The following is a 25774-nucleotide window of genomic DNA, read 5'->3' on the forward strand; positions in this document are numbered from 1 at the left end:
ATGACGATTATTATTATTATTATATTATATTATTATTGTTGCTGATAGTTGTGGTAGAGGAGCTGTAGATTTTGCACTAAAATCTGTATCATGGTCAGTAGCGTGTGGAGCACGAACGCAACCCTGTGCACCATTGTTGTTGTTGTTGTTGGCGAAACGCATCAGCTTAAGGCGAGACACCCCAGGTGAATAGGGTAATTTTTTTAACTTAAAAGTATCAGCTAGAAATTTCTTCAGTTAATTACTTACAATAAGGCAATTGTTTTTTGTATTACAAGTTTTCTGAAATAGCATGTTTAAATATGCAAATTAACCATTATCTCAGTAAATATGCACATATTTTAACACATTTCAGGAATCGAAATCTGAACTTTGGATAAAGCAGGTTCAAAATTATTGTTTCATTTTGTAGTCATATTAGTATCTAAGGCTTTTACAGAAGGAATTTTGGATATCTCTTTATCACTCCATAAATCAGAAAATACTGTCAACAGCCCTAAAATATCAATTTTCGCCATGTTTTTAGGTATACAATGTTGTATAATTCAGGCTATGAATGATATATGAACAAACCCTCTAAAAGCCTTCATAATATTGATAGGAATATAACTGGAAGGTTTGGTGTCTCTACGTGCTACTGAAGTTGAAATATCGAACTCAGAGTAGGAGAAAAAACTCATTTTGAGAAAACGACCTTTAAAGATTGCAGTGAGGCGCTAGCTAAACCCTCCTGTTCTTTGGATGACAGTTTGCGCCTCGACGCACTCGGTGAAGGTATTTCATGTTCGGGGTAATTTGTTTTTTGTATAACCTTGCTTCGTGCAAGTGACAATTGTTGCCGTCTTCTCTGTGAACGTTTTTTTTTGCCGTTCTTTTGCCATTTTGAGATTTCAATTTCTAGCGGAAAGCTAACCAGGAAGTGTTTTAGCACACCACGTGACGCATCTGAACGAATCACGTTGTCAGAAATTGACACCAGCCAATGAGATTTTGTTTCTTGGTTTAAGACCCCTTTGTGCTTTCACGATTGGTTGCTGATACAAAGGAAATGACCATATTTGGATCCAATGAGATCGTGCAGGAGAGACACAGCTTTCCAACGATACCTCTGATGACACAGTGCACACAGCGGTCGCGGTACTTTATGTTACGTTAGAATGCTAACTTTTGGTGAATTTAGGAGAAATCTACAGACGCAAATAGACAAACTATAGTAAAAATAAACACTTAAATGTGTATTTTGTACGTTTTCCTTCCAAAAGCCTGAAAGAAAACATGTTATGGAATCAAAATAGCACAAAATCTCAAAATTGACCAGTACTTGAAAAACGATGTTTTTGCCTGCCGTGTCTCGCCTTAATATAAATAAAAGGGTTGCATTATAAAACAATTCACTCAACAATTAATGATCATTAAGGTGAAATCTAACAATATTCCGAATAATTGTCATTGCATCCAGGGGTAGAAACATGTTTATTTCTGCTGTAAAGTTGGGCATTTTAACATGGGGGTCTATGGAAATTCCTCCTTTCTGCAGTCATCCCCTATCAGCCAATAGATGACCTGCAGTTTGTGGCACTTCCTTATTAGCGTCCCGGGTTGCATTCCCAATAGTCCATTTAGCTTAGGAACCTTCCTAACCAAGTGAAATGACCCGGAAGTCCCTCAGTGGCAGCCATAATAAGTGCCGTTCCAATTCTCCAAATGATAGGAAAGGAGGTTTCAAACTTCCTTTATAACCTCCTTTAGCTTAGGAACCACTGGACCTCCCTAACCGAAAGGAGAGGAGAAAATGCTGCCCCACAATTGTAGAGTTATATTTGTATTTATTCATGTTAGCAAACTATGGATAAGCTTAAAATGAGAATAATTTGGGTAAAACTGTGAGCTGCATTTGGGGCCTGTTGACATGTGTTTTTGAGGACAAAGGAAGATGGGGGAAGGTGAGAGCATGTCCTGATTTGCATTCAACTTAGATCTAGCTGCAGTGTTTGTGAGGTTAAGAGAGGTCCCTTGGGTTTCTCTGGTGGTTATCAACAGTAGCAGTTAAGTGAATACTGTTCAAACAATACCTGTGTTTGTGTTTTATATTGATTTCTCTGTTTTATCCTTTCATAAATGTAAGGACTACAAATGGCTATAAACATTCTGGGCTGGTTGGAGTAAACAGGGTTTTATTGCCCTGTGGGGGAGGTGTAGGTATGCAGGCCTTGAGACCTTTTGTTGGAAAGTGAGCCTGTTTGGTTTCCTGCTGCGTTTCCTGCTGCGTTGCGTCTCCCAATGAGATGACCTGAAAAGATGACCAGCTGACCTAACACCAAACCCCTCCTTCTTACTCTGGTATATATCCGGTGGATCCCTGGCGTTCGGCCTCTTCTTCACATGCTGCCCTCGGGTGAAAGTAGCTCTGTAGTATGCGGACTAGAGCAGGAGTAAGCCGGCATTACTCCTTAAGCATTGCAATATAACTGTAATATATCATGTTGTATTGTAATGATTGTATTGCATTGTCATATTGCCATTAAAGTAGATTATTGTTAACGGTTACTTTGTAGCTATGGATTCCTTCCTGTATTATAACCAGCTTCATAGGAACGCGCGGAGATTTGAAAAGCGGACCAGTTATCCCTCCAAATCTCCAACAAAATGGTAACCCTGACGTGTAGAGATAACGAAGCGGAGGAAGAATTCAGACGCTTTCAAACATCTCAGACAATCAGCAGGACTCTGCAACTTTGCAAATAAGGTAAGCAGACGATGAAAGTCGCCTGTCTGTAATTGGATACGCTAAAACTTTAGGATTGTCTGTAGGCGTTTCACAGTGTTTTTATAGTTTAAATGGAATATACAATGCATATTTTACTATGTTAGGAAAGTTATATACAAAACGTAAACGTGGATCGACAGGTAGACGAAAGTCCTGCGTGACGTGAAATAGAGCAGTTTGGCGCGGATCTGCAGGTGTTTATTCCTGAGTGGCGTAGAAATGGTGCAGTTTGTGTGAATGCGAGGTTTGAATCCTGCACGGCAAAACCTGAAAACTCGATATATCAGATCGAGTCGCCGTTTAAAACTGGGGTTTAAATAACAGACCAATGCTAAAAGCTTAAAGCCAGAGGTCTGTTATATATTAAACCAAGGTAGAGCGTTTCCCTTTGTCTGGAAACTTCTGCTGCTGCCATCTAGTGGCTGAAAGGGGGTATCACACCCTTGAAACTTCTGCTGCTGCCATCTAGTGGCTGAAAGGGGGTATCACACCCTTGAAACTTATGCGAGCTTAGAGTTTAATCATTACATTGCTGGCCGGTATTGTTTGGTAAACTGGTACAAAACAATAAGGGATTGAACATTTTTTACAACGACAGCACCAGGAGATGAGTAAACTCAAGAATCTGTAGAGTGTAAATACATTGTGCAAAACACATTTTACACTCGAACTGTTTGCAAATGTAGACAATATAAATAAATGTTCAGAAAGAAGACATAGGCCTACACTTGATTCAAATTTCATTACTGTGATCCGATTGGTGTGCTCTGCAGGTTTACTATTGTTCGAAGTAACAGTGGGATTTAAAATGAGAGAAGATATGGAGATGTTCTTTCATAGTGTGTGGAATATGTGATGCTGGAAACATGTAAGTATTTCAGAGTTGTGTTGGGTAAATATGTAACAATGGATGAAACAATTTTTGGAGTTAGTTTTTGTAATATCATAAGTAGACATTAATTATGTTGTTTAGATGGCATTTAACAACTAAGACAGATAGTATGATTAGAAAGAGACAGAGTGGAAAGGGTTGGATTTATTTAACATCAGTGTGCTAGACTTCTTATAGGTAATGTGTACCGAGACCTGGACTCCCCCTCTGAGTTAGAAAGGCTTTGATCCCGACCCTCCAAGCAGACAACGAGACCTAACCCAACAGGAGACTCCTCCTTCTCCATCGTACAGACAGAGAACCAGAGCTGAACCACCAACAACAACAAGACTACATCAAGACTGCAGCCAGAACTATCTCCACCTGTGGCATCCAGAACCAAACCAGCATGCTGACATACAGAGAGATACTCTCATCGGTCCCTCAAACAGGACATGAAGTTCCAAACTGCGCCGCGAGATTTGGCACAATAGACATGAGAGCAGAATCCGCCCTCCATAAAAACAGCAGAGAGACTGTAAAGGAGGAGTGCAACAACAGTGGCATGATGGGGCTGCAGATGTGACTGGGCCAATGGCTGCCTACAAAAGTTACAGCGGATGGATTCAACAGCTGATGGACTGAAGAGAAGACAGAATCAGAGGAGTTGGCATGGTCGATTAGAAGTGAGGAGGCCGGGGTCACGGCTTGAGAAAACCAGGGGAGGAGGAAAGGAGAACGGGAATGAGTGAGTTACACATAAACACACTTATTCACAAAACGCACATTTAAATAACTTGAATTAACTTCATAAATACGTAAAGACAGAAAGATTTATTAATCATTTGGTAAATTAAAAATAGCAGTAAAGAGGAAACTATTAAAGTAAAATGATAATCATCCTAAAACACACTGACAGAGTAGAACCATATTCTTCAATATTTTCATCATGTTAACAAATCATTCTTTAAGACATTTTTATTCACGTGTGAATAAAGTAGTGATCTCATTGGTTACAATATTGATCACCATTAAAAGGATAGTTTTAGGAACCACTCTATAGGACAAATCTTTGTTTGTATTAATGGCTAGTGCCAAGCCACATATTCAATTCCAATCTAAAGTGTTGATTTCACCATTGTGGCATAGTTATTACCAGACTTCGGTTTTAAATCCTTGATAAAGGAGGGAGTAATTGTTGCATGTTCGGACACCCAAGGTTCCACACACTGCTAAAGAGTTTAACATCGTTTTTTAAGTAGACCAGAATTATAATGAGCTATGAAATGCAGAGCGACACAAAACATAGTAATGTTTTGACTCAAGATAATAGTTATGTACACAAGTTTCTGAAATAGATCATTAGACATTTTAATTAGTAGTGGTACTCGAAGGAAGTGAGTTTTGTACCAAGTTTCAGGAAAAGTGGGAGGCGGAAGTCCCAATGACAAGTGAGAATCATCTTGAAAATTATAGTTGAAATCGTGACATATTTTTGTAGACAAAGGATACTGGCCTATGCTGAGATGTCAAAGTCTCTGCAGAGCACGACACATGGCCAAAAAAGACGGAGACCAACTGACCTTTGACCCTGACCGACAGTGTCACTTGACAAGGCACTGTGGATGACTGACTCTGGGGTGAACCTGACCAAACTTGACATGACGACCAGACAGTGTGAGTGTGAATGAATGCCGGCATGTGATCAGTGTAACTGCATGATTCTAAAACAATAACTAACCAAGCATGTTTTTGGACTAACATATTATTTTGGAGCTCCAAGGGAAACGAGAGGTTTCCTAAAAATTCCACAAAAAGGGGAAACCGCACATGTGATATTTTCCTCTCACATGAGTTGGCGGTTTGCAAATGTAAAGCTGAAGATTCTGTTTCTTTTAGGCCTGAAGGACGGAGAGGAACACTTCTTTTCACTGAAGTGTTCACTGTGGAAATAATGATAATAATGTTCGTTATGTTCCTAACCAATTACCTGACAGTTTTTGTTCCCCTCCCATTACAGGCTTTTGTTACACATTATTTCATGTGTAAAAAGGGGGAGTGAGTATAAGGTATAAATGTCAACATGGCTGTAAAATTCACAATTAAAATTTTTCTTTTAAGGATTGAGCATTGAATGTAATTAACCTGCTCCATATCTGGGGATAAGATACTGTTTGATGAATGTTGAGATGTTTCTAAATATTGATTTGAATTATAACAGGTAACACAGAAGCAGTGGCCAAGGGGCTACTGTGAAACCGAAGAAGTTGACCTGTGATAGTGAAACAATTTTGTAATATTTTAACAGACATTAGAGTAACTGAGGTTTGAAATATAGAAAGAACATATTACAGTTAAGTTAAGCTAAAACATAGTAATGTAATGAGACAGAATTTAATTTAGACAACATCCTGTAACTAGCCTGGTAAAGAAGTAAGAGCCATATACTTTATTATTTAGGTCATTATAGGGATATACATTTAATCTAAATTTATAATAGAAAGACATTTGATGACAGTTTGTTGGAATTCTGTATTCATTTTTTCAGCGTGATAATATCTAAGCACTGACAGGTAGAAGCAGAATCACCAGGAAATCATTCACTTTGTTAGTATCGTGATTTTGGTTGTTTTTGAATCCATAACATTAGTGTGTTTCTTTACCAGAAACATTAGCAGTTCATATTATGTTTGGATTTTAAATAGGATTTCATTTAAAAATAAACACAGATGCTTGTCAGAAATTCAGAGCTATTGAAATATGTTATTTAGTTTACCTAAAGATGTTGAGGTTCTTATTTAGTTGGCACAATCCAAGTATTAAGATTCTGAAGCTGCACTGGCAGATAGGAGGTCTACAATTAATTTAGAAAACCTGTTCACAGACGGCTGTTGTTTCAAGACACCCCACCAACAGGCTCCAAGTGGGGCAAAACAGCTGAGCGTAGGCTTGAGGGAGTTGTATCAGATTTCTCCACACAGGTCACCGGCGCCAAAAGGGGGACCCGAGAAGCACGAGGCCGACACAGCAGAGTTCGTCTGGCTGAAGGTCATCAGGACAAAGTGGCTCAACCCCAGGCTCTCCGGCCCCGACCGAGTGACCCAGCGGACCTCTTATGCCGTCTGCCTGGGAGAAAAGGGGGACAGCTCGTACCACGGGAGCCAGTGTGCGGCGGGGAAACCACCTGCTAGGACCAGGGGACGACATCAGGACGGACGTGGCCCTGGCAGACGTGGACTACTCGGAAGCAGCGGACTGGAGGAGCAGGACCCTGGAGACATCCTTACAGCAGACGACCCGGGAGGCATCATCAGCGGGCCGGAGAAGGAGGATCGGGAAGACATCTCTACAGCATCGACCCGGAAGCCGCCATCAGCGGGCCGGAGGACGAGGAGGAGGAAGACATCTCTCTAGCAGGCAGCCCAGAAGCTGCTGTCAGCGGATTTGGGGAGACAAAGACACGGCAAGCCAGGACGGCGCAGCAGAGGAGTCTACGTTGCTCTGATCAGTTCTACCCGTGAAGGGAAAGCTGCATCTCCCCCTCCCTATTAGCTGTCCTTGTGGGCTATTCCTCGGGGGGGGGGGGCTGATGATTCTAGCACTCAGCTACCCCCTCATGGTTCCTTCACTGCCATGGAAAGTGGTGTTCGGTCTCCATGAAGGTTTCAAGTACTCTAAATACCAGCTTCGGATGGATTTACGGACACAGTAGAAAAGAATGACCGTGGGTATATTTCAAAATGCCTTGTCTAAGTTTATCTCTGGAGAAGGAGATAAAAAGGGGGATTTGTAGAGTTATATTTGTATTTATTCATGTTAGCAAACTATGGATTAAGCTTAAAATGAGAATAATTTGGGTAAAACTGTGAGCTGCATTTGGGGCCTGTTGACATGTGTTTTTTGAGGACAAAGGAAGATGGGGGAAGGTGAGAGCATGTCCTGATTTGCATTCAACTTAGATCTAGCTGCAGTGTTTGTGAGGTTAAGAGAGGTCCCTTGGGTTTCTCTGGTGGTTATCAACAGTAGCAGTTAAGTGAATACTGTTCAAACAATACCTGTGTTTGTTTTATATTGATTTCTCTGTTTTATCCTTTCATAAATGTAAGGACTACAAATGGCTATAAACATTCTGGGCTGGTTGGAGTAAACAGGGTTTTATTGCCCTGTGGGGGAGGTGTAGGTATGCAGGCCTTGAGACCTTTTGTTGGAAAGTGAGCCTGTTTGGTTTCCTGCTGCGTTTCCTGCTGCGTTGCGTCTCCCAATGAGATGACCTGAAAAGATGACCAGCTGACCTAACACCAAACCCCTCCTTCTTACTCTGGTATATATCCGGTGGATCCCTGGCGTTCGGCCTCTTCTTCACATGCTGCCCTCGGGTGAAAGTAGCTCTGTAGTATGCGGACTAGAGCAGGAGTAAGCCGGCATTACTCCTTAAGCATTGCAATATAACTGTAATATATCATGTTGTATTGTAATGATTGTATTGCATTGTCATATTGCCATTAAAGTAGATTATTGTTAACGGTTACTTTGTAGCTATGGATTCCTTCCTGTATTATAACCAGCTTCATAGGAACGCGCGGAGATTTGAAAAGCGGACCAGTTATCCCTCCAAATCTCCAACACAATGCATTGCAGCCGCAGCATTTGCCGTCACTCAACAGTCGGCCGTTCACGGAAACAACCAATTATGACCGTGAAATGATATCATGAAAGTTACGGTGCTTATTAAGCATTTTAAAACGTATGTGGTAAGTTGCCAAAGTGCTTTGTTTTGAACGTTCATCAGTATTATAATCAAAAAGAGAAATATGAACATTAGTTTTTACTGAAATTATCAAATAAAGTCAACATTTCACAGTCTTTACTGAGCTGTGTGGGGTTTGTTCAACTTTTAAAATATGTTTGAATGGTGATAGATGTTAAGGACTAACGTTTATAATAAATACATCTGTATTGATTTTAAGATCTTTTCATAGTTCATACAATCATACGTATTGGGATCATTTGTATTAATGTGGACCGGAGGGAGAGGGTGACGAGCATAAGTTTCACTTTCCTTTTTTTTTCAATTCCAACTTTGGTCCTGAAGAATATGTTTCTCTGTTGTCCACGTTCATAAAGCATAAAGCAACAGCATCAGAGCACGGTGCAGAGTCTCTAGATGAGTTTACAGTAGTCCCTCGTTCTTATTAAACATCCATGTTGTAGTCCGCTGTATAGAAAACTGTAGTTTCCATAGTTTCCCCACAGCAGCAGACGCACATTCATGACGTCCGCTGGGCTGGCGTATCATAAACACGTCGGATAGTGAAAGTGCAGTCGGATTCTCTAAAGTACCGCAGTCTCTTCTCCCAAGTCCTTTTGAATTCTCCTATCCACTATCCCTTAACCCCGTGACGTTTCACTCAGAGGTCAAGGAATAGACGATATGGTTAGAATTTAGGAGCTGATTTTTGGATTATCCGACCGCAACCTCACTGTTTGAGGGCTTGATAGCCCACTCCCCCTCCACACCGCTCCACACTCGTTGGTTTGGAACAGCACTTAAAGGGGACATATCGTGCTATATTTGAACAATATATTGTCGGGCCATACCTATATAAAGTATATAAATTTAGGTTTTTTTCAAAATACCAAACAGATCCTGCATTTTAGCCATGCCTCATTTCGCTCTATTTGCTCTTTCCAGCCCTGTTTTTGCAGGGGGCTGATTCTATGAGCTGCAGCTGACCACACCCCCCCCTGTAGGAGAGGGGAGCGTGCTTTGAGATCAGCTGCTGGGCTGTCAGAAGAGGGGGAAAAAAAGAGATCTCCGTCCTCCGTGTTTTATTCTTATAGATGTAAGAAGAGAAGTAACGGGGCAGAAACCCTCCTTTTTACGCAGCGGTCCAGACATAGACATCAAACGGCGACACATATTCAGATGCCAGTTACTTTGGCATTAGGGCAGGGATATCTAGATACTTTCCAAGGTTTGACATCATGAATTGTGCTACTTTTAAAGCAAGCAACGATGTTTTCAAATCTGTAATCAAAAAGCTCCTCAAAAACGCTATCGAAGCAGTTCCTGCCATTGCTACGTTAGTTCAAACAGTAACAACGGACTATTTTCCTTAGTGAATGCATGTCAATTTAAATCAATACATTGTAGTGCCGAGAGATAGGGAGTCGGAGGCGGTGTAATGAAGGTACAAAGCTGGCTTTAATGAGCAGCACAAATGTAGATGTTGTCGGGTCGCAGCCCGGGAAGACAAGAGAAAGAAGCCAGGAGGGCACACAATATATACAGTTAGCAACACATATGTCCGTGCGGAAACAATACCCCTAACCCACAGTTCCATGGTGAATTATGTTAATCAGTGATCACTACACAAGCCCCCCCAGAATTCAACCATGGACACAATCCTCGCATCCGGGAGGAAGCACAACAGAGGCCGAGGAGGGCGGGGCCGCAGGCGAGGGCCGGGCCATGGAACGGGCCATGGAACGGGCCGTCGGAAGGGAGCCGCAGGAGAGGGTAGGGGCCCTAACGAGGGCGAGGGCATCCCCACCGGGGGTGGGGGGCGGGCCGGAACGGGCCGTCGTAAGGGGGCCACAGTAGGCGTCGTGGCGAATAAAGAAAACATCCGCCAGCCGTAGAAAGCCGGGCCGCTGTGCTGCAACGTGGGGACGGGCGTGAACAACCCGATGGCCCCTCAGCAGGGAGGAGCGCTGCCCGGCCGCAGGCGAAGGCACAGCGGCGGCGGGCATGAAGCCCTCAGGAGGAAGGAGCCGTGTCCCCGGGGGGCAGGAGCAGTATCCCCGGAGGAAGGAGCCGTGGACAGGGGAGAGGCCAGACGGTATCAGATGGGGCGCCGTCCGAAGCCGCCGTCGAGGCGAACCGTGAGCTGCGGTAAGAGGAGAGGCCAGGCAGGGTTCAGAAGCGCGCCACCCATGGGCCGATAAAGGCATGGGCGACGTCCGAAACCGCCGAGGCGAGGGAAGAGGCCAGACAGGGTCCCGAAGCGCGCCACCCACGGGCCGATGAAGACATGGGCGACGTCCGAAACCGTAGAGTCGAGGCGGGGTGCAGAAGCGCGCCACCCAGGCGCAGATGAAAGCGTGGGCGACGTCCGAAGCCGCCGTCGAGGTGGTGAAAAAGCGAGAGGGTCCACACCAGGCCGACCAGACATGATCGATCCTCCTCTCAGGCACCAAGGAAAAGCTCCAAAAGGTTCGTCCTGTCCACGATCAAAAACAGATGGGCGAAATTATGAGAGGATCCACACGAGGCCAACCAGACTAGGTCGAACCTCCTCTCCGGCACCACAAAAAAAACGGGTTAACAAGTCGGATGTCAACCGATGGATGTCGATAGCCGTTAGCAGCTAGTCGTTAGCTGTCGTCGTTAGCCGCTAGCTGGTAGTCATCGGTAGCTGCTAGCCGTTAGCTGCCGTCGTTAGCTGTTAGTTGTCGTTAGCTGTTGTTAGCTATTGGTAGCTGCCAGCCGTTAGCTGTCGTGGTTAGCTGTTAGCCGTTGTTAGCTGTCGTTGTTAGCTGTCGTGGTTAGCTGTTAGCTGGTGTAGACGGCCGCTAACCGTAAGCCGTCAATCGATGTTGTCGGTCCCGGAGCCTCTGCTAGGCGGCGTGCCTCTACCAGGGAAGGTGCCGCCGCGTGTAGTGGCCAGCACCTCAGGGGTAAATCGCCGGGCGGCCAGGAAGAACGGATAGCTTCTTCAGCTAAAACGCGGGGCTCAACACTAGCCGTGTTAGCTAGCGCAGCCTGGACATGCAGCCGCATGTCCTGAAGAAACAGCTCCATGAGGTAGAAGTCGGGTTCTTCAGTACCTAGCAGGTCGTGTATCGTCTCGTTGTAGTCGGAATGCTTGCTGTCTTCCAGTGCCGAGACGATGCGGGAATGGCGAGCGACGTCCTCAGCCATTCCGCGGGGGGCGCACCGACCCTCAGTCCGTGTGCACGAGGCAGCCACGGGCATCTCCAAAAATCTCCGGCATATCAAGAAAAACAGCGTTTTTTGTAAAGGCATCACCCGAACGTGAATATCACCGGTACCAAAAGAAAAAAGACTGAAGTGTAAACCCAACTCCTACTAGCATTTAAGCCTCCACCACTCGCAAAAAGTTCAGACCGAGCCAAAGCTATTACAAACGACAAATATCATTATGTTGCCATGTTAGCAAAGCGCTACCTGGCTGTATCTGCTACCTCTGTCCCTAGCGAGAGGGTGTTCTCCAGAGCAGGAGACATTGTTAGTGCCAGCAGATCTGCCCTTTCGGCAAGCAAGTTAATTTTTCTTAACAAAAACATGAAAATACAATGACAAGCAAGTCATAATGTCAAACTGGCTGCTTAGGTACTAGTACGGTACAGTTCAAATACAGATTATTTCAGTTCATCGAAATGCTGCACCTTAAAGAGCCTGTGACACAGGTTTCACCCATCATCCAAACCCATCAATTTTAGTAAATATTGTCCCCTTGAAACCGTTACTGAACTGATTTGGGATATTTGTACTTTGATAACCATTAATCTGCCCTTCAATGTTGACCATATTCTGGATCTTCTTGGGGATTCTTCAAATCCCGCCAAATTATGTGTGACGTCATTGCGGGCCAAGAGCTCCAGCTGCACCGTTCCGGATCCCAGCATCTGCATGTAAACGCATGATGGCGCACACAGCAGCAAGCGATGACAGCGATGACAGTTTCATTTTGAACGTGTCTGAGAGCACATATGAGGCTGAAGGATCGGTTTATGTTTTATCTGTTAGAAGTTTAGGAATTAGTTGCGTCAATATGGGTGATAATACGGTCATGTAGCCAATGGTGGACTGGGACTAAAAATCAGCCCGGGACTCTCGACCGGCCCACTTCGGTACCGCTAGTATATTGTCAACGGGGGGGAGTGGGGGATGTGCTAGTGACTTATCCGACCGGCCCACTTCGGTACCGGCCCATCGGGATTCGTCCCAATGGCCAGTCCGCCACTGCACCCAGCCCACGTAAACTGTCAACGTGGAGAGCCTCGATGCGGGGAAACGGTGGACCTAGTGTCCCGATCGGAGTGGGAATAATAATAATAATCATAATCCGTGCATTTTATCATTAATTTCCCCAACATTGTGGTAAAAAAACCACACGTTTAATCCACGTTGGTGTACTACAACTACAAAAAGCATCGGTTTGTTTTTTCATCAGGAAATGCAGACTCAAACAAACGATTTTTAAATCATCATCCTCCTCACGATCATTTAATGTATCATATGTTCGCCGAATTGACATGAAAGCACTAATAAATGTAGTTTAATCCACTTGAGTTTACAACTACAAAAATAATCGATTTGTTTTTATATCACATCCGACGGGAGGAAATTCAGCAGCTCTCACTACCGATTTTTAATCCTAATGTAATCATCATCTTCACCACGATCATTTATGTTTATGTTCGCCGAATTGACATGAAAGCACTGACAAATATGAATATACTGTAGTCAACTTCATTAAAACGTTATTAACGTGCCAAAACTCAGTAATTCACCATTTCTACGCATGACAACACACTTTGTCCGTGTTTGGCTCTCTCGCCGCACAGTGAAGCGTTCCCGCATTGACGTCACTTCCGGCTTCCCCCAAAACTTCAAAATGAGTCGAAGGAATTTCCCCGCGATGTTCGAAATTATTGATATTTATCGGAACGGTATCGCACCTTCTTTTTTAAGCTGACGGTTCGAGATGAGTAGTAGCCCAATATTTCATTGCACAACAGTTGTTGGCAGGCTGTCACAGGCTCTTTAATGTTTATTTTATTATATTTTGTATTTATTTGAGTGAATACATTATTCACAGTTTAATAATAATACAAAAAAAAAAAAAAAGATTTATGTTTTGTGAGAATTTTTTCTGCTGTACCCAAAACGTACCGAACCGAAATGTTTGTGAACCGTTACACTCCTATTGATCACCACAACATACAACTATGTTTTAAATCAATAAAATCATTTTCTAAATCCATAAAAGCATTTAAATTATTATTGGGAGTAATATCGTTACTTGTGTGGCCATGTAATAAGCGGGATAATGTGCGACTTGGTCATTACGGGGAAAAGAACACCGACAGGCTGATCAGGAGCCCGACGCGAAGCAGAGGGTAGATCGACCGCGTCGATGTGCCGCTGCACATTATCCCATACATATGATTATAGTCATTATTCATTTGTTTTAAAGCAGGAGGCGCAAACGCTTGCCTCGGGGAGGGAGAAAAAGAGCCACAGCGGAGAATAAACAGAAGGGCAACCATGGCAACCATGCAAGGGAAGTCTTCTTCGCTGCTTTTGTGGCAGACTATAGCGCCACTTACAGGCCTGGCATATGTACTACAGCGTCTCCAGCGCTTTCGAGCGGCAATGGCCGGCCGTGGCCCAACCTCTCATTCCCCTGATAGGTGGAGAATTGAGCACTAAGCGGAGCACCACTTTTGTGACGTAGAAAATAATTCAAATCTGGATCAGTCTGTATCAGATCCGTTGCAGCCCCGTTTTTAGAGATTTGGGTATGGAGGAAAAGAGAGAGGGTTGTGTTTTCTGACACTTGGTGAGTTCCCTGACACACCGGGGACACATATTCATGTATAAAATACGTACAAGAGTGCATTTTGCATGATAGGTCCCCTTTAATGTGGCGGACCCTCCGTGCGAATGCGCAAACGGAGGGGTAGTGTGTAGGGGTAGGGTGTAGGGGGCGGTTTGGGATTGGGCCTAAATATCATTCCTACTTTCTACCCTCAATGTTTGCAATTGCATCTGTAACGATATTGATCATAAAGCACCTAAACTGCTAAATTCTAATAACCATAAAAACCAGATTCCGAAAAATGGAGAGAGAAAGTTGGACATGTGCTTTGATTAAATATTTAAACAATACAGGATAAAAATCTCAGGAATAAAGCACCCTTTTTTTCTTCTTTAATTAGTGCGAATGCTGTGGCTACAGCATTCCACTATAGTTCTTCAAATCTTTATTAGTCCGAATGCTGTTTACAGCATTCCACTGTAGTTCTTCAAATCTTTATTAGTGTGAATGCTGTTTACAGCATTCCACTGTAGTTCTTCAAATCTTTATTAGTGCGAATGCTGTTTACAGCATTCCATTATAGTTCTTCGAATCTATATTCTTATTTTAAAAAAATAGCCTACTTTGCCGTCGAATAACTTCAGCATACTTTCAGCTACAGAAACCATTACAATATTAAACTATTCAGCCTTTTCAGCAATCGATGGGAAACTTTCAACTTTTTCAAAATATTTCATACTTTTTGAAATATTCAGCTTTTTAAACTCTTTTTTTAACATGGAAGTCAATGGGAGGAGCCTTCAAATCCTCTTTTACCTACACCTTGCACCAAATGCTTCTCCTTCCACATACTTTCAGCTAGAGACTTAATTCCAACTTTAAAATGATCACAAGACCTTTAAAAAATTAAACAAAAACATTAAACAAAATGCCTCTTGAGGGCATGAAGTGACAAAAACTTTCAACATGTCTCCATTAAGGCCAATTGTAAATGCAACGTCATCTTTCATCACAGCACCAGCTGCACAGTTAATCTGCCAAAAATGCCACATTATTGACCCAAAAGTAGCAAAAAAAAGCACACATACACTCCCCACGGTCCTGAGACGCTCCACGCACTGAAGTTTTACCGATATCTGTTACGGTTCTTCTACAAAACGTTCACATGTAAGAGGTTTATCTCTCATTCAGATCAATGGAAAAGCTCTCCTCTCACTGATTACTGCACATCACCATGGACATATTTGATCTCTGGGCTCAAGCGCAGGTGTTATGATAACGTCGTTAACTCAAACACAAACACCTGTGTGATTATGTCATAACTCCACTGTGGCCCTGAACAGCTGAGTGACATCTAATCAGAGCAGACATGCCCACAGACAGACTGGTACACACACACACACACACACACACACAATGGATGTCTATACTACATATGTTCACACACACACACACACACACAGTGAGACAGGGACACAGACACAGACACACGTTCCACATATTTTATATATTATTGGTGACGTATGGTTTTAGTTCAAAAATTTGCAGTTCAAATATTCTGCTGCTTTTCAAAGCATTTTTACTTTATTTTCTCTTCTTAATACACATTCATTCACTACTACTTACATCTGATATTTAACTCCTTCAGCCTACTTTCAGCTAAAGAAACAATGACCAACTATTACATTATTCAGCTATTTCAGGACATTGAGGCTCTACATGTTGTTTATACCTTTTTTAAACCTTTTCTTTTAAATATTAAGCTTTTTCATTATTTTTCCTACTCTTCCAGTTTAACATTTCACTTTCAAGTTTCCAACAAAGTCATTGCAATGCATTTGAGCTGTAACCATTTTGATTCAAATAATTTCACTTTTCTGCATTTCTCCACTAAATTCAGCAACACACTTACTTGGTTTTTGTAGCTAAAAGCAGCTACCATTCAGCTAATAACATATTCAGCTTTTTCTGCATTTTCCGCTAAATTCAGCAACAAAAGTTCACAGTTTACTGCATTCGCACGCATTTTCTGCTGGAAATGCATTTTCTAGTTTGTCCTGCTTTTTGCACTCACTAATTAAACTCCTGAATTCTGAAACTCCTGGATTAATAAAGGTAAAGAACTCCTGGATTAAATAAATAAATATATAAATTGTCTTGAAGTTACACACTCCGGTACAGTAGGTGGCGGCATGCGGCTTTAAACTTCGGTTTGTAGCCCTCCATAAAAACAAAAGAAGTTGAAATAACCAATGAGTAACGCCAGGGGGCAGCAGAGTGCCGTCGGTTCTGTGTGGAGACAGCCATATATACAGTCTATGGTGGAGAGCGAAGAGTAAACCATTCACTTCGCTGCTGGAAACAATATTCCACTCTAGTGAAACACCTTTATGTACTTCAGTGCATACTAGAGGTAAGAATTACACGAATAGTGTTGTCGTTCTTTCACTTCTTTTGAGCTCTGGTTCTTCTATTTATCCATTGAGATTAGCAAGTGGCTAACGCTAGCAAGGTTTGCTAGCTAGAAGCAGCAATACACAATCAAATGCTGTAGGAGAGTAATAATCGGTAAGTTATTTATACAGCTATCTTGTTATTTAGAAATAACCATGGTAAGTAAACAGAACTATAAACATGCAGAACTACATAATGTCCTACTGCAATCGAACCTTACAATCCTTACAGACAAAAGTAGTGCAGTAAAAAGTAGAATATTCAAGTTAAGCACACGTAGGCTACTTAAAATGTGTAATTAAGAGTACTTGAGTAAATGTACTTAGTTACATTTCACCACTCGGACAAATAAACCATCAAGTATTAAAAGCCATACTAGTAAACATTTATGAAGTGCCTACTCTTTTTCAGACTGGCTTTAGAAGATGTCAAATGCAGGGATCCACTCCGCTGAATGTCCTACATGTCCTGTTCTCTACAGTGTCTCTGACAGTTGATGATTGAGTGTCTCTACTTGTCTCCCTCTTATCAGCCAGTCATCATGTCAGGTGGTCCAGCAGTGAGGGTCAGCATCGAGTCTACCTGTGAGAAGCAGGTGCAGGAAGTGGCCCTCGATGGAACAGAAACATACGTCCCTCCTCTCTCCATGTCCCAGAACCTGGCGAAGTTGGCACAAAGAATAGACTTCAGCCAGGGATCTGACTCGGAGGAGGATGAGGTCGAAGGTGAACCCAGGGACAGCGAGTGGAACAAGCAGGAGACCGAGGAAGAGGAAGGTAACGTATGCTCAGAGAAAGCAGAGCTGCTGTGTCACAGCCAAGACTGATCATCATTGTTACACTCTGTTGAAATGTACTTCCGATCAAAATCAACTCATTGGGTTGAATAAAGGGTGCACCAGGCAGTATCAGGGAATTCTATACATTTAGAGGAAAATATGAGATTTTCATAATAAGGTTTCCTCACATTTTCCGCTGCATGGTCACCGATCTTTAAGGTGCTACGTTAAAAAAAAAAAAAAGCAGAAGGTGAAGGATTTTCTCGTCAAGATCCAGTTGGAACATTTTACAATTTATAATGAAAATACTTTGCTTGAAATACATGACTGACACCACTCTCTGCAGCACTGTCCTGTTATCAGTTAGCAATGCTTCAGTCACATAGATGGTGTTTTTCTTAGATGAAAAGTGGATTTGTGTTTTCCTCCCACAGGCACAGTGAAGTTCCAGCCGTCTCTCTGGCCCTGGGACTCGGTGCGTAACAACCTGCGCAGCGCCCTGACGGAGATGTGTGTGCTGCACGACGTGCTCAGCGTGGTGAAAGAGAAGAAGTACATGGCTTTAGACCCAGTGTCTCAGGACCCAGCAGCTAACAAGGTCAACAGGAGAATATCATTTAAAGGGCCAGTTCACCCCAAATTCAAAAGTATATATTTACATGAAGTGCTTTTTATCAATCTAGATATTGCTTTCTTTCCATTCAATTGGAAATGGACTCACTTGCACAGTGGTTGGTGGGCGTAGTTTGGTTGGAAAAAAACGGTCCTACATAATTCTGCTCACAATGGGTTCTTTTGACTATCTGAAGTAATCAAGTCATGATTTCTGATCATAGACATTGCTCGTTTGCTTCTCATATGTATGTATCCACCAATTGTATCACTATGCAGAATGAAGCATGCATCTACTCATGGACATGAAGTGCGTGTTCACTCGTTGACTGTTGACTGTTCATATGTTTGTTTTTTTGTTCCATCTAGTTTCACACCAAAACAATGTAGATTGATAAAAGCATTCTAGTGAAGAGAAAACAGGTTTATTTTCTACATAATGACTTCCAATGCACAACAGCTGTCCTTGCTTTGTGCAGACCCCCCAGGTGTTCCAGCTGATCAGTAAAAAGAAGTTATTGGGCACAGCAGCGCAGCTCCTCCTGAAGGGAGCAGAGAAGCTCAGCAAGTCAGTAGCAGAGAACCAGGAGAACAGGAGGCAGAGGGACTTCAACTCTGAGCTGCTGCGCCTCCGCTCCCAGTGGAAACTACGCAAAGTGGGAGACAAGATCCTGGGAGACCTCAGCTACCGCAGCGCAGGTGAGAACGCCTCTAAGAGAGACTCTAAGGGCTCCTTCAAAGACTCAAAGGCTATATTGTCAGATGCACAGTAGCTACAGTGTAGATCTCTCATCTGAAGTCCCTGGCTCCTCCAACAATGCTATATATATATATATATATGTGTGTGTTTTGGGTCTGTATATATATATATATATATATATATATATATATATATATATGACCCAAAACAATAAAACAAATCAAAAAAGAAATAGAAGAAACAGAGTAGAATGAAATGGTGCAAGACCAAATAAATCCAGTAATGTAAATAATGCAGAGAATGTTGTAAGTGACCAAGTGAAGGCAGGAGTCTTTACACATGTATATAGAATCAGATAAACAAGAACAGGATGTCAGATGAAATAGTGTACAGTGAAATGACATACTGTTTGGTGTAGTAATAAATGAATTGTAAGATGCAAACAGATGAATGCTATAGTCTATGAAGGACGTTCCTTTACAGAGCTCATGTGTTTAGCAATTGTATAGCCTTTGGGATCAAAACATGTTCCAACATGACTGCTTTCTACAACGTAATACAAGGACACTTTAACTTCTGATCTAATCCCAATCTAACATGTGTTGAATACTTACCCATGCAGGTTCCCTTTTTCCTCACCATGGCACGTTTGAGGTGATCAAGAACACAGATATTGATCTGGACAAAAAGACCCCGGAGGACTACTGCCCCCTAGATGTGCAGATCCCCAGTGATTTAGAGGGATCTGCTTATATCAAGGTACAAATCAAAACCATAACTGAATGTTTTTCTATATGAGTGGTAACAAGGAAACATCTGTGTTGACTTTACACACGGTGATTAGCATCTGGAGTTCATTGATGATAACACATTTCTCACTCACCTCTGCATTCTTGTATCAAATGCATGAGGAAAAAAACAGGGAAACGAATGAATTCCCCTGAAGCAGCTGGGAAGTGGCAACATTGGAGTTGGTTATGCAGAGCGGTTTGGTGGATGTCCTGTGCCGTCCGCCCTTTGTATTAGTTTTTTGTGACGTGTCATGTGTTTCAGAATTGTAGTTGTAAAAGTGCTGTTTATGTCTTCAGGTGTCCATCCAGAAACAGTCTCCAGATATCGGTGACCTGGGGACGGTCAGCCTGTTCAGGAGACTTCCAAAGACCAAAGCAGGTACGGTTCAATTCCCCACCCAGAGATGTTCAATCATTACAAGTGATACATGTTTAATGAGGTGAGTCTCTGCCTCTAGGTCAGGGGTCTCCAACCTTTTTTAGGATGAGAGCTACTTTCAAAAAATAAAACTAGTCGGGGGTTACTTTTACTCTTTTGTGTATATATTTATCACATTTTAACATTATTATATGCTGACCTTTAACCTTTGTGTGCTGTTTGGGTCTGTGGGACCCCTTTTCAGTGTTTACTAAAATAACATGTATTCAATTCAATTATTTTTAACCTGCTTTATTTGGGGGTGGACCTCACCTCCTCTAGGGGGGTCCTCACCTCCTCTAGTGGGGTCCGGGGGCATGCTCCCCCAGGAAGATGTTTTTTAAATGTTGAAGTGAAATGCATCAATCTGGTGCACTTTGGGCACAAAATGAATTTATGGATACAGCTCTCAACTCTCAGATGAAAGGGAGCTGTATACTTTTCAATAATCCAAACATCTTTAGAATATGATCGAAAAGAGCGGGGGACATGTCCCCCCCAGTGGAGATTACGCCATGCGTGTGTGTGTGCGTCAAGTGCAATAAATATATATGCATGTTGCAACACACAGAGTAAAGCTCTGCCCCTCATGTGTTGTATAGGCTGGCATGATAGGCTGTTCAATGGGGCTGATGTGTTACTACTGCAACGCTGGTCCCGCAAATCAAGCAAGAACGTGATTGGTCGATATTCATTGTGGGGGTGGGGGGAGGAGGGGTGTTAGATAGATATAGAGTTCGCCTTGATTGAGGTTTCGTTTATGCATAGGGTAGATTCTTTTAATTACATTTCCTTTTTTGTTTTGTGTATTTTATACATTTTGGATTTGCTTGGTGAGCTATTTTTAGAACATGCCCCGCGGGCGACTAAGTACCCGCGGGCACCGTGTTGGATACCCCTGCTCTAGACGATCAAAAGGATGTTATCTCCTTATCTCTTTTTCTTCACTTCCCATTAGTTTATCTTTGGCATCTTCCCCTCATCACCTAAACCCTTTGTTCCTGTCGTCGTCTCTTCTCCATCTCTTTCCTCTGCACCCAGGCACCCAGCAGTGGCACGTGAAGCTCGAGGCGGCTCAGAATGTTCTGCTGTGTAAGGAGATCTTCGCCCAGCTGTCCAGAGAAGCCGTCCAGATTAAATCCCAGATCCCTCACATCGTTGTGAAGAACCAGATCATCTCACAGCCCTTCCCAGGTCACAACGCTGATGACATGTTTTGTTTGACGTTTTCACAGGAACATCAATGTTTGTTGCCTATAAAACATTGACGTGTATCACTATAGGCCTGTGCTATGTTGTAATAGTTCTACATAGAGTGGTGCAGGGATGACGTATTTACCCGGAAGTAAGCTGCGTATGGGTTCCCTCGACAGAAAGCAATGGGATTTCTCCATAGGATTTTGGAAAATAGCTGGAAATAAGGTCTGTGGAAAACGAACCTGTTTGATAAATGCACGTTTTGTTCAGCTGGATAATCTCCACATGTCTATCCTACTTTTATAATTTTCTAATCATAAATCTAATCGCCAGAAGCAAAATGCTAACGTTATGCTATAAAGGAACTACAGCAGAGTACAGCAGGGTCGCTGCTTCAACGTCACAACTTAAAATCCATATTCAAACATACAGATTCAAAATGGTCCAACTTGAAGCGTTTGTTTGAACAGTTTGCAGGAGGCAGGGACTTACTTTCAAGCAGAACAGAAACTAACTTAGAGGAGTCTTTACGTGTTCGGCGTAATGACGTACAACGTCCTCCACGACTTCTGTAGTCCTATTCAGCCACTTGATAACAACCATCGTTTTTCAGACCCGTCAACTCTTCAAAAAGCACCACTGCTGATGTATTTAATGTCGTAGAGCAAAACGTGATCCGTCTCTTGACTTGTGTCAACCACAGACCGTATTTTGAGCTATTTTCCAAAATCCTATGGAGAAATCCCATTGGCTCTGAGACGAGGGAACCGCCCCGGTAGTGGTAAAATGCTAACTCACTTCCGGGTTTTAGGACTCGTCACTGCACCACTCTATTAGGAACATATTTAAAAGAGGACAAAAGACAGAAAAACCTTTGGTCAAGTGTATCTCTGGAGTAGCCCTTTTCCCTCTCTGAACAGAGGCATAAAACAATATACTGTTTGTTCCTTTATAGGACTGCAGCTGTCCATCTCACTCTGCCACTCCACGGGAGAGAAGAAGAACCATCGAGCGTCTCCAGAGAAACCCAAACCAGACGACCACCTTTACGTACTGGAACACAATCTGCATCAGATGATGAGAGAGGTGAAACACTGCTGTTCCTCTGCATGTAAAGCTGTTTTCTTATCACACATATTGATACAGCAAGACATTGAGCCACCAACATTTCAAAAGATATTTTGAAACAATTTGACCAGAGAGAATGATAACGTATCGTGGACAGATCATTTTTTTAGTTCACAAAGGAAAACTGTGAGCGAACCTAGTCAACAGTTTAATTTCAGTTTTAATTTCCGGAAGAATCTGCAAGCTCATATCTAATGTCTAAAATACCGCCCTAAATATATCTAGAAAAGTCCCATGAGCAGAAGTCTTTTACTTCATTTACAATGGTTACATTTGAACCAAACGGTTCTTTTACAGTTCCACAAGCAGCAGCTGAGCTCTGTGGTGATGCCTCATCCTGCTAGCGCCCCCTTTGGCCACAAACGCATGCGCCTCGCGGGGCCCATGGCCTACGACAAAGCTGAGATCTCCAACCTGCAGCAGAACGAGGGCCTTCTGGAGAAGATCATCAAACAGGCCAAACACATCTTCCTACGTAGCAGGTAGCTTTAATCTTACCATCTGCTATTTTCTTTTTTTTGTCAAAGAAATTATGCATAATTTACAATTGCAGTACTTTAGTTACAGAAGTTCACCATCCGTGCAAAAAAACAAAACAACATTTCAAAGAAAGGAAAATTCAAATGTACTTAAAATTGAGACAATGACATATATCATTGATTGTAAACCCCTTTTTAACAATGAAAACATGAAATATAATTAAGGTAATAAACACACACACACATATATATATATATATATATATATAGTGTGTGTATATCAGCGACGTGCAGTCAGGGGAGGCAGGGGAGGCAGAGCCTCACCTGTCATACTCCAATGTAACGGAAAACAACTAAAGAAAAACTAAATAATAATAAAATGTCTCCACTGATCTGTGTTGTAAATGTGATTTATGTTTGATTCCAATCGCTTTTTATAGTCAAAATCAGCAAATTTGCCGAGCTCCGCTACAACTACATGGGAGCGATGAGAAGTGAGGCAGGGACGAGCTCTGCCTCTCGTAAGCCCACAGTAACTGGCTGGAGCGCGGGCACTAATGTAGCGCGGGCACTTATTTTGTGAGCGCGCTCAAGCCAGTTATTACTGTGTGGTGAGGTGAGGCACAGATGAGCTCTGCCTCACCTCAGAATGCGTCACCCCACAGAAACTGGCTGGAAAGCGGGCCCTAAGCGCATGCCTGTTACCATCTCACTGTATGTCACCAATGTAATGTTTGTAGATCCCTTTATTACATTTATCCTCGCCATCCATAGTCTCTAAATAACTTATTTCACGTATATATGATATTTAGGCCCGCTGGTCTCATGATACAACGGCAATGAAAAAATCACCAGGGGAGGCAGCCATAACCTCTGCCGCACTGAAGGGGGCGCAAGGGAGCCCACAGGTTCTTGTTGCTACTGTTATTCTACGCAGAGACGGTAGACGCAAACAACAAGCTAGACTTTTGAAACTAGAGGAAGATAAGGAGGACTTTTACAAAAAAGTAATAGAGATTGTTGTCCAGAAGGATAGCATGGACTTCATCTTCAAGTCAAGGTAAGACCCCAATTGTAATGAAAATGGAATCTTACTAAGAAAGAACAATCCAATATTTAGATTTTGGGTATCCTTTTGTTGAAGGGTCTGTTTAAAATGAATCGAAGCATCAGACCAAAAAAGCTTTTGAAAATAACACGTTAATAACGCGTTAACGCAAAAAAAAATGAACGCCACTAATTATTTTAACGCGATTAAAGCATGTGTATTTTTTGTCCTCTGTCGCCCCGTAGTTTCAGAGCGCATCGAGTTTAAAATACCATCTACAAGCTGATGCTGACAGCCCCGCTCCTGCCGCCCGCTTGTGGCAGACCACACTTCCACGCTCACCGGCAGGCACCGACTGGCTGTTGGGAGGACCGGGAGGGTGTGTGTATGTGTGTCCCGAGCGAGCGAGAGAGAGACCTTACGTGCATTGTTGTTGTTAGCATCTGGTGCTAGCTAGCTGCGCTAACGGATATGGAGCTGTTTAAATGAAAACAGAGGAGCGACATTTCGCCACAACTGCGCCGAGCACTTGACTTTATGCAGGAAGCCAGACAGTGGGACATTGTACGAAAGTCAGCACACTCAGAACGGATAGTGCGCAACATGATTGCAGCGTCCAGGCAGCTCCCGTTCGAGCATATGCCTTGAGTTGCACATAGCTCCAATGATCCATCACACACACACACACACACGCACGCATACACACACACACACACACACACACACACACACACATACACAATTTTTATTGTATGAGAGAGGTTCCAGGTTGAATTGAGGCGAATATTTGTAATGTTCAGAGGTTGTTGTGTTTAATATTCATGAGGATATTTGTCATTGTTCAAATGATAATAAACATTAGCATAAAGCACATTTGTCCACTCATATGTTGATAAGAGTATTAAAAACTTGAAAAATATTCCTCTAAGGTACATTTAGAACAGATCAAAAATGTGCGATTAATTTGCGATTAATCGCGATTAACTATGGACAATCATGCCATTAAATATTTTAATCGACTGACAGCCCTAATATATATATATATATATATATATATATATATATATATTAGGGTGGTCCTTAAAATTGAAAGTTGGAAAGTCTAAGCTCCAACCCCCAGAATTCATTCTATTATTCAAGAAAACTCTCCTGGTGAATTGTTTTCTCAATCTGACAACATGTACCCCTCCCTCATCAACCTGGAAGTTTAGCCTCAGTTGCAGCACCGTGGCTGCTGGTGTGGCAGACCAGCTCCATGAGGGAGGGGTACATGTTGTCAGATTTTGTTATTAAAAAAAAAATGTACCTCTCACGAAGGACCACCCTAATAAATATACTATATATCAGTGGTTGCGTTAGACTTCAGGATCGTAAAATTTCCGTCATAATCCATTATTACCCGTCATTTTATTTTTCATGTTTTAATGATGAGATGAGACATATTTAATATTTATGTTTGGGTACTGAGCAGCAAATGTTCATTCATTCATGTTTTAATGATTCATACAGAACTTTTAAGGGCATGGAGAAAAAAAAACACACCGACCGTGTGGTCACTTTTCATGTCAACATGAACATGAATGATTTATTTGTTCCTGGCAGACGGCACAGCAGAGGGGGCAGAGGCCGCTAAAAACACGCGACCATTGTGCCTAAACAGGCAAATATGAACAATGCCATCGTTTTAAATGAGACAATTACAATCAGAATATGAACAAAACATTTACAAGAACAACTCAATTGACCTGCTGTAGCCTGAACGCTGATTTCTGCATCGCCGTGCACCTTCGGACAAATCCGTTACTCATCTTAGCTTTTCTACAGATGTCGCAGAACATTTTTTCCGTCTTCCCTCCTCAGCTACTTAAACTCTTGCTCCCACTGAACCCGGTACTCCCGCTTGAACTCCTTGCCACTTGCTTGCCCCTCTGCCGCTGGCTGAACGTTGTCAGTTTTAGTC

General features: G+C 42.5%; 1 protein-coding gene across 2 annotated transcripts in view; it reads left to right on the forward strand.

The window, feature by feature from the left end:
• The first annotated feature begins 16475 nt into the window (after window positions 1–16475).
• med17 (mediator complex subunit 17) overlaps window positions 16476–25774 on the forward strand; it is a 16380-nt gene continuing 7081 nt past the window's right edge. Inside the window, exons 1-9 of one of the 2 annotated variants that reach the window (XM_034239671.1) lie at window positions 16476–16622; window positions 17196–17439; window positions 17876–18039; window positions 18533–18752; window positions 19376–19512; window positions 19842–19923; window positions 21004–21156; window positions 22115–22245; window positions 22585–22769. In XM_034239671.1, the coding sequence (XP_034095562.1) occupies window positions 17205–17439; window positions 17876–18039; window positions 18533–18752; window positions 19376–19512; window positions 19842–19923; window positions 21004–21156; window positions 22115–22245; window positions 22585–22769 (1307 nt within the window). In that variant the 5' untranslated portion in view covers window positions 16476–16622; window positions 17196–17204. Of the gene's footprint in view, window positions 16778–17195; window positions 17440–17875; window positions 18040–18532; window positions 18753–19375; window positions 19513–19841; window positions 19924–21003; window positions 21157–22114; window positions 22246–22584; window positions 22770–25774 lie in introns of both variants that reach the window. The other variant, XM_034239679.1, reaches the window with a different exon arrangement.

This window comes from Gymnodraco acuticeps, unplaced genomic scaffold (assembly GCF_902827175.1).
Source record: "Gymnodraco acuticeps unplaced genomic scaffold, fGymAcu1.1, whole genome shotgun sequence".
Lineage (NCBI taxonomy): Eukaryota > Metazoa > Chordata > Actinopteri > Perciformes > Bathydraconidae > Gymnodraco > Gymnodraco acuticeps.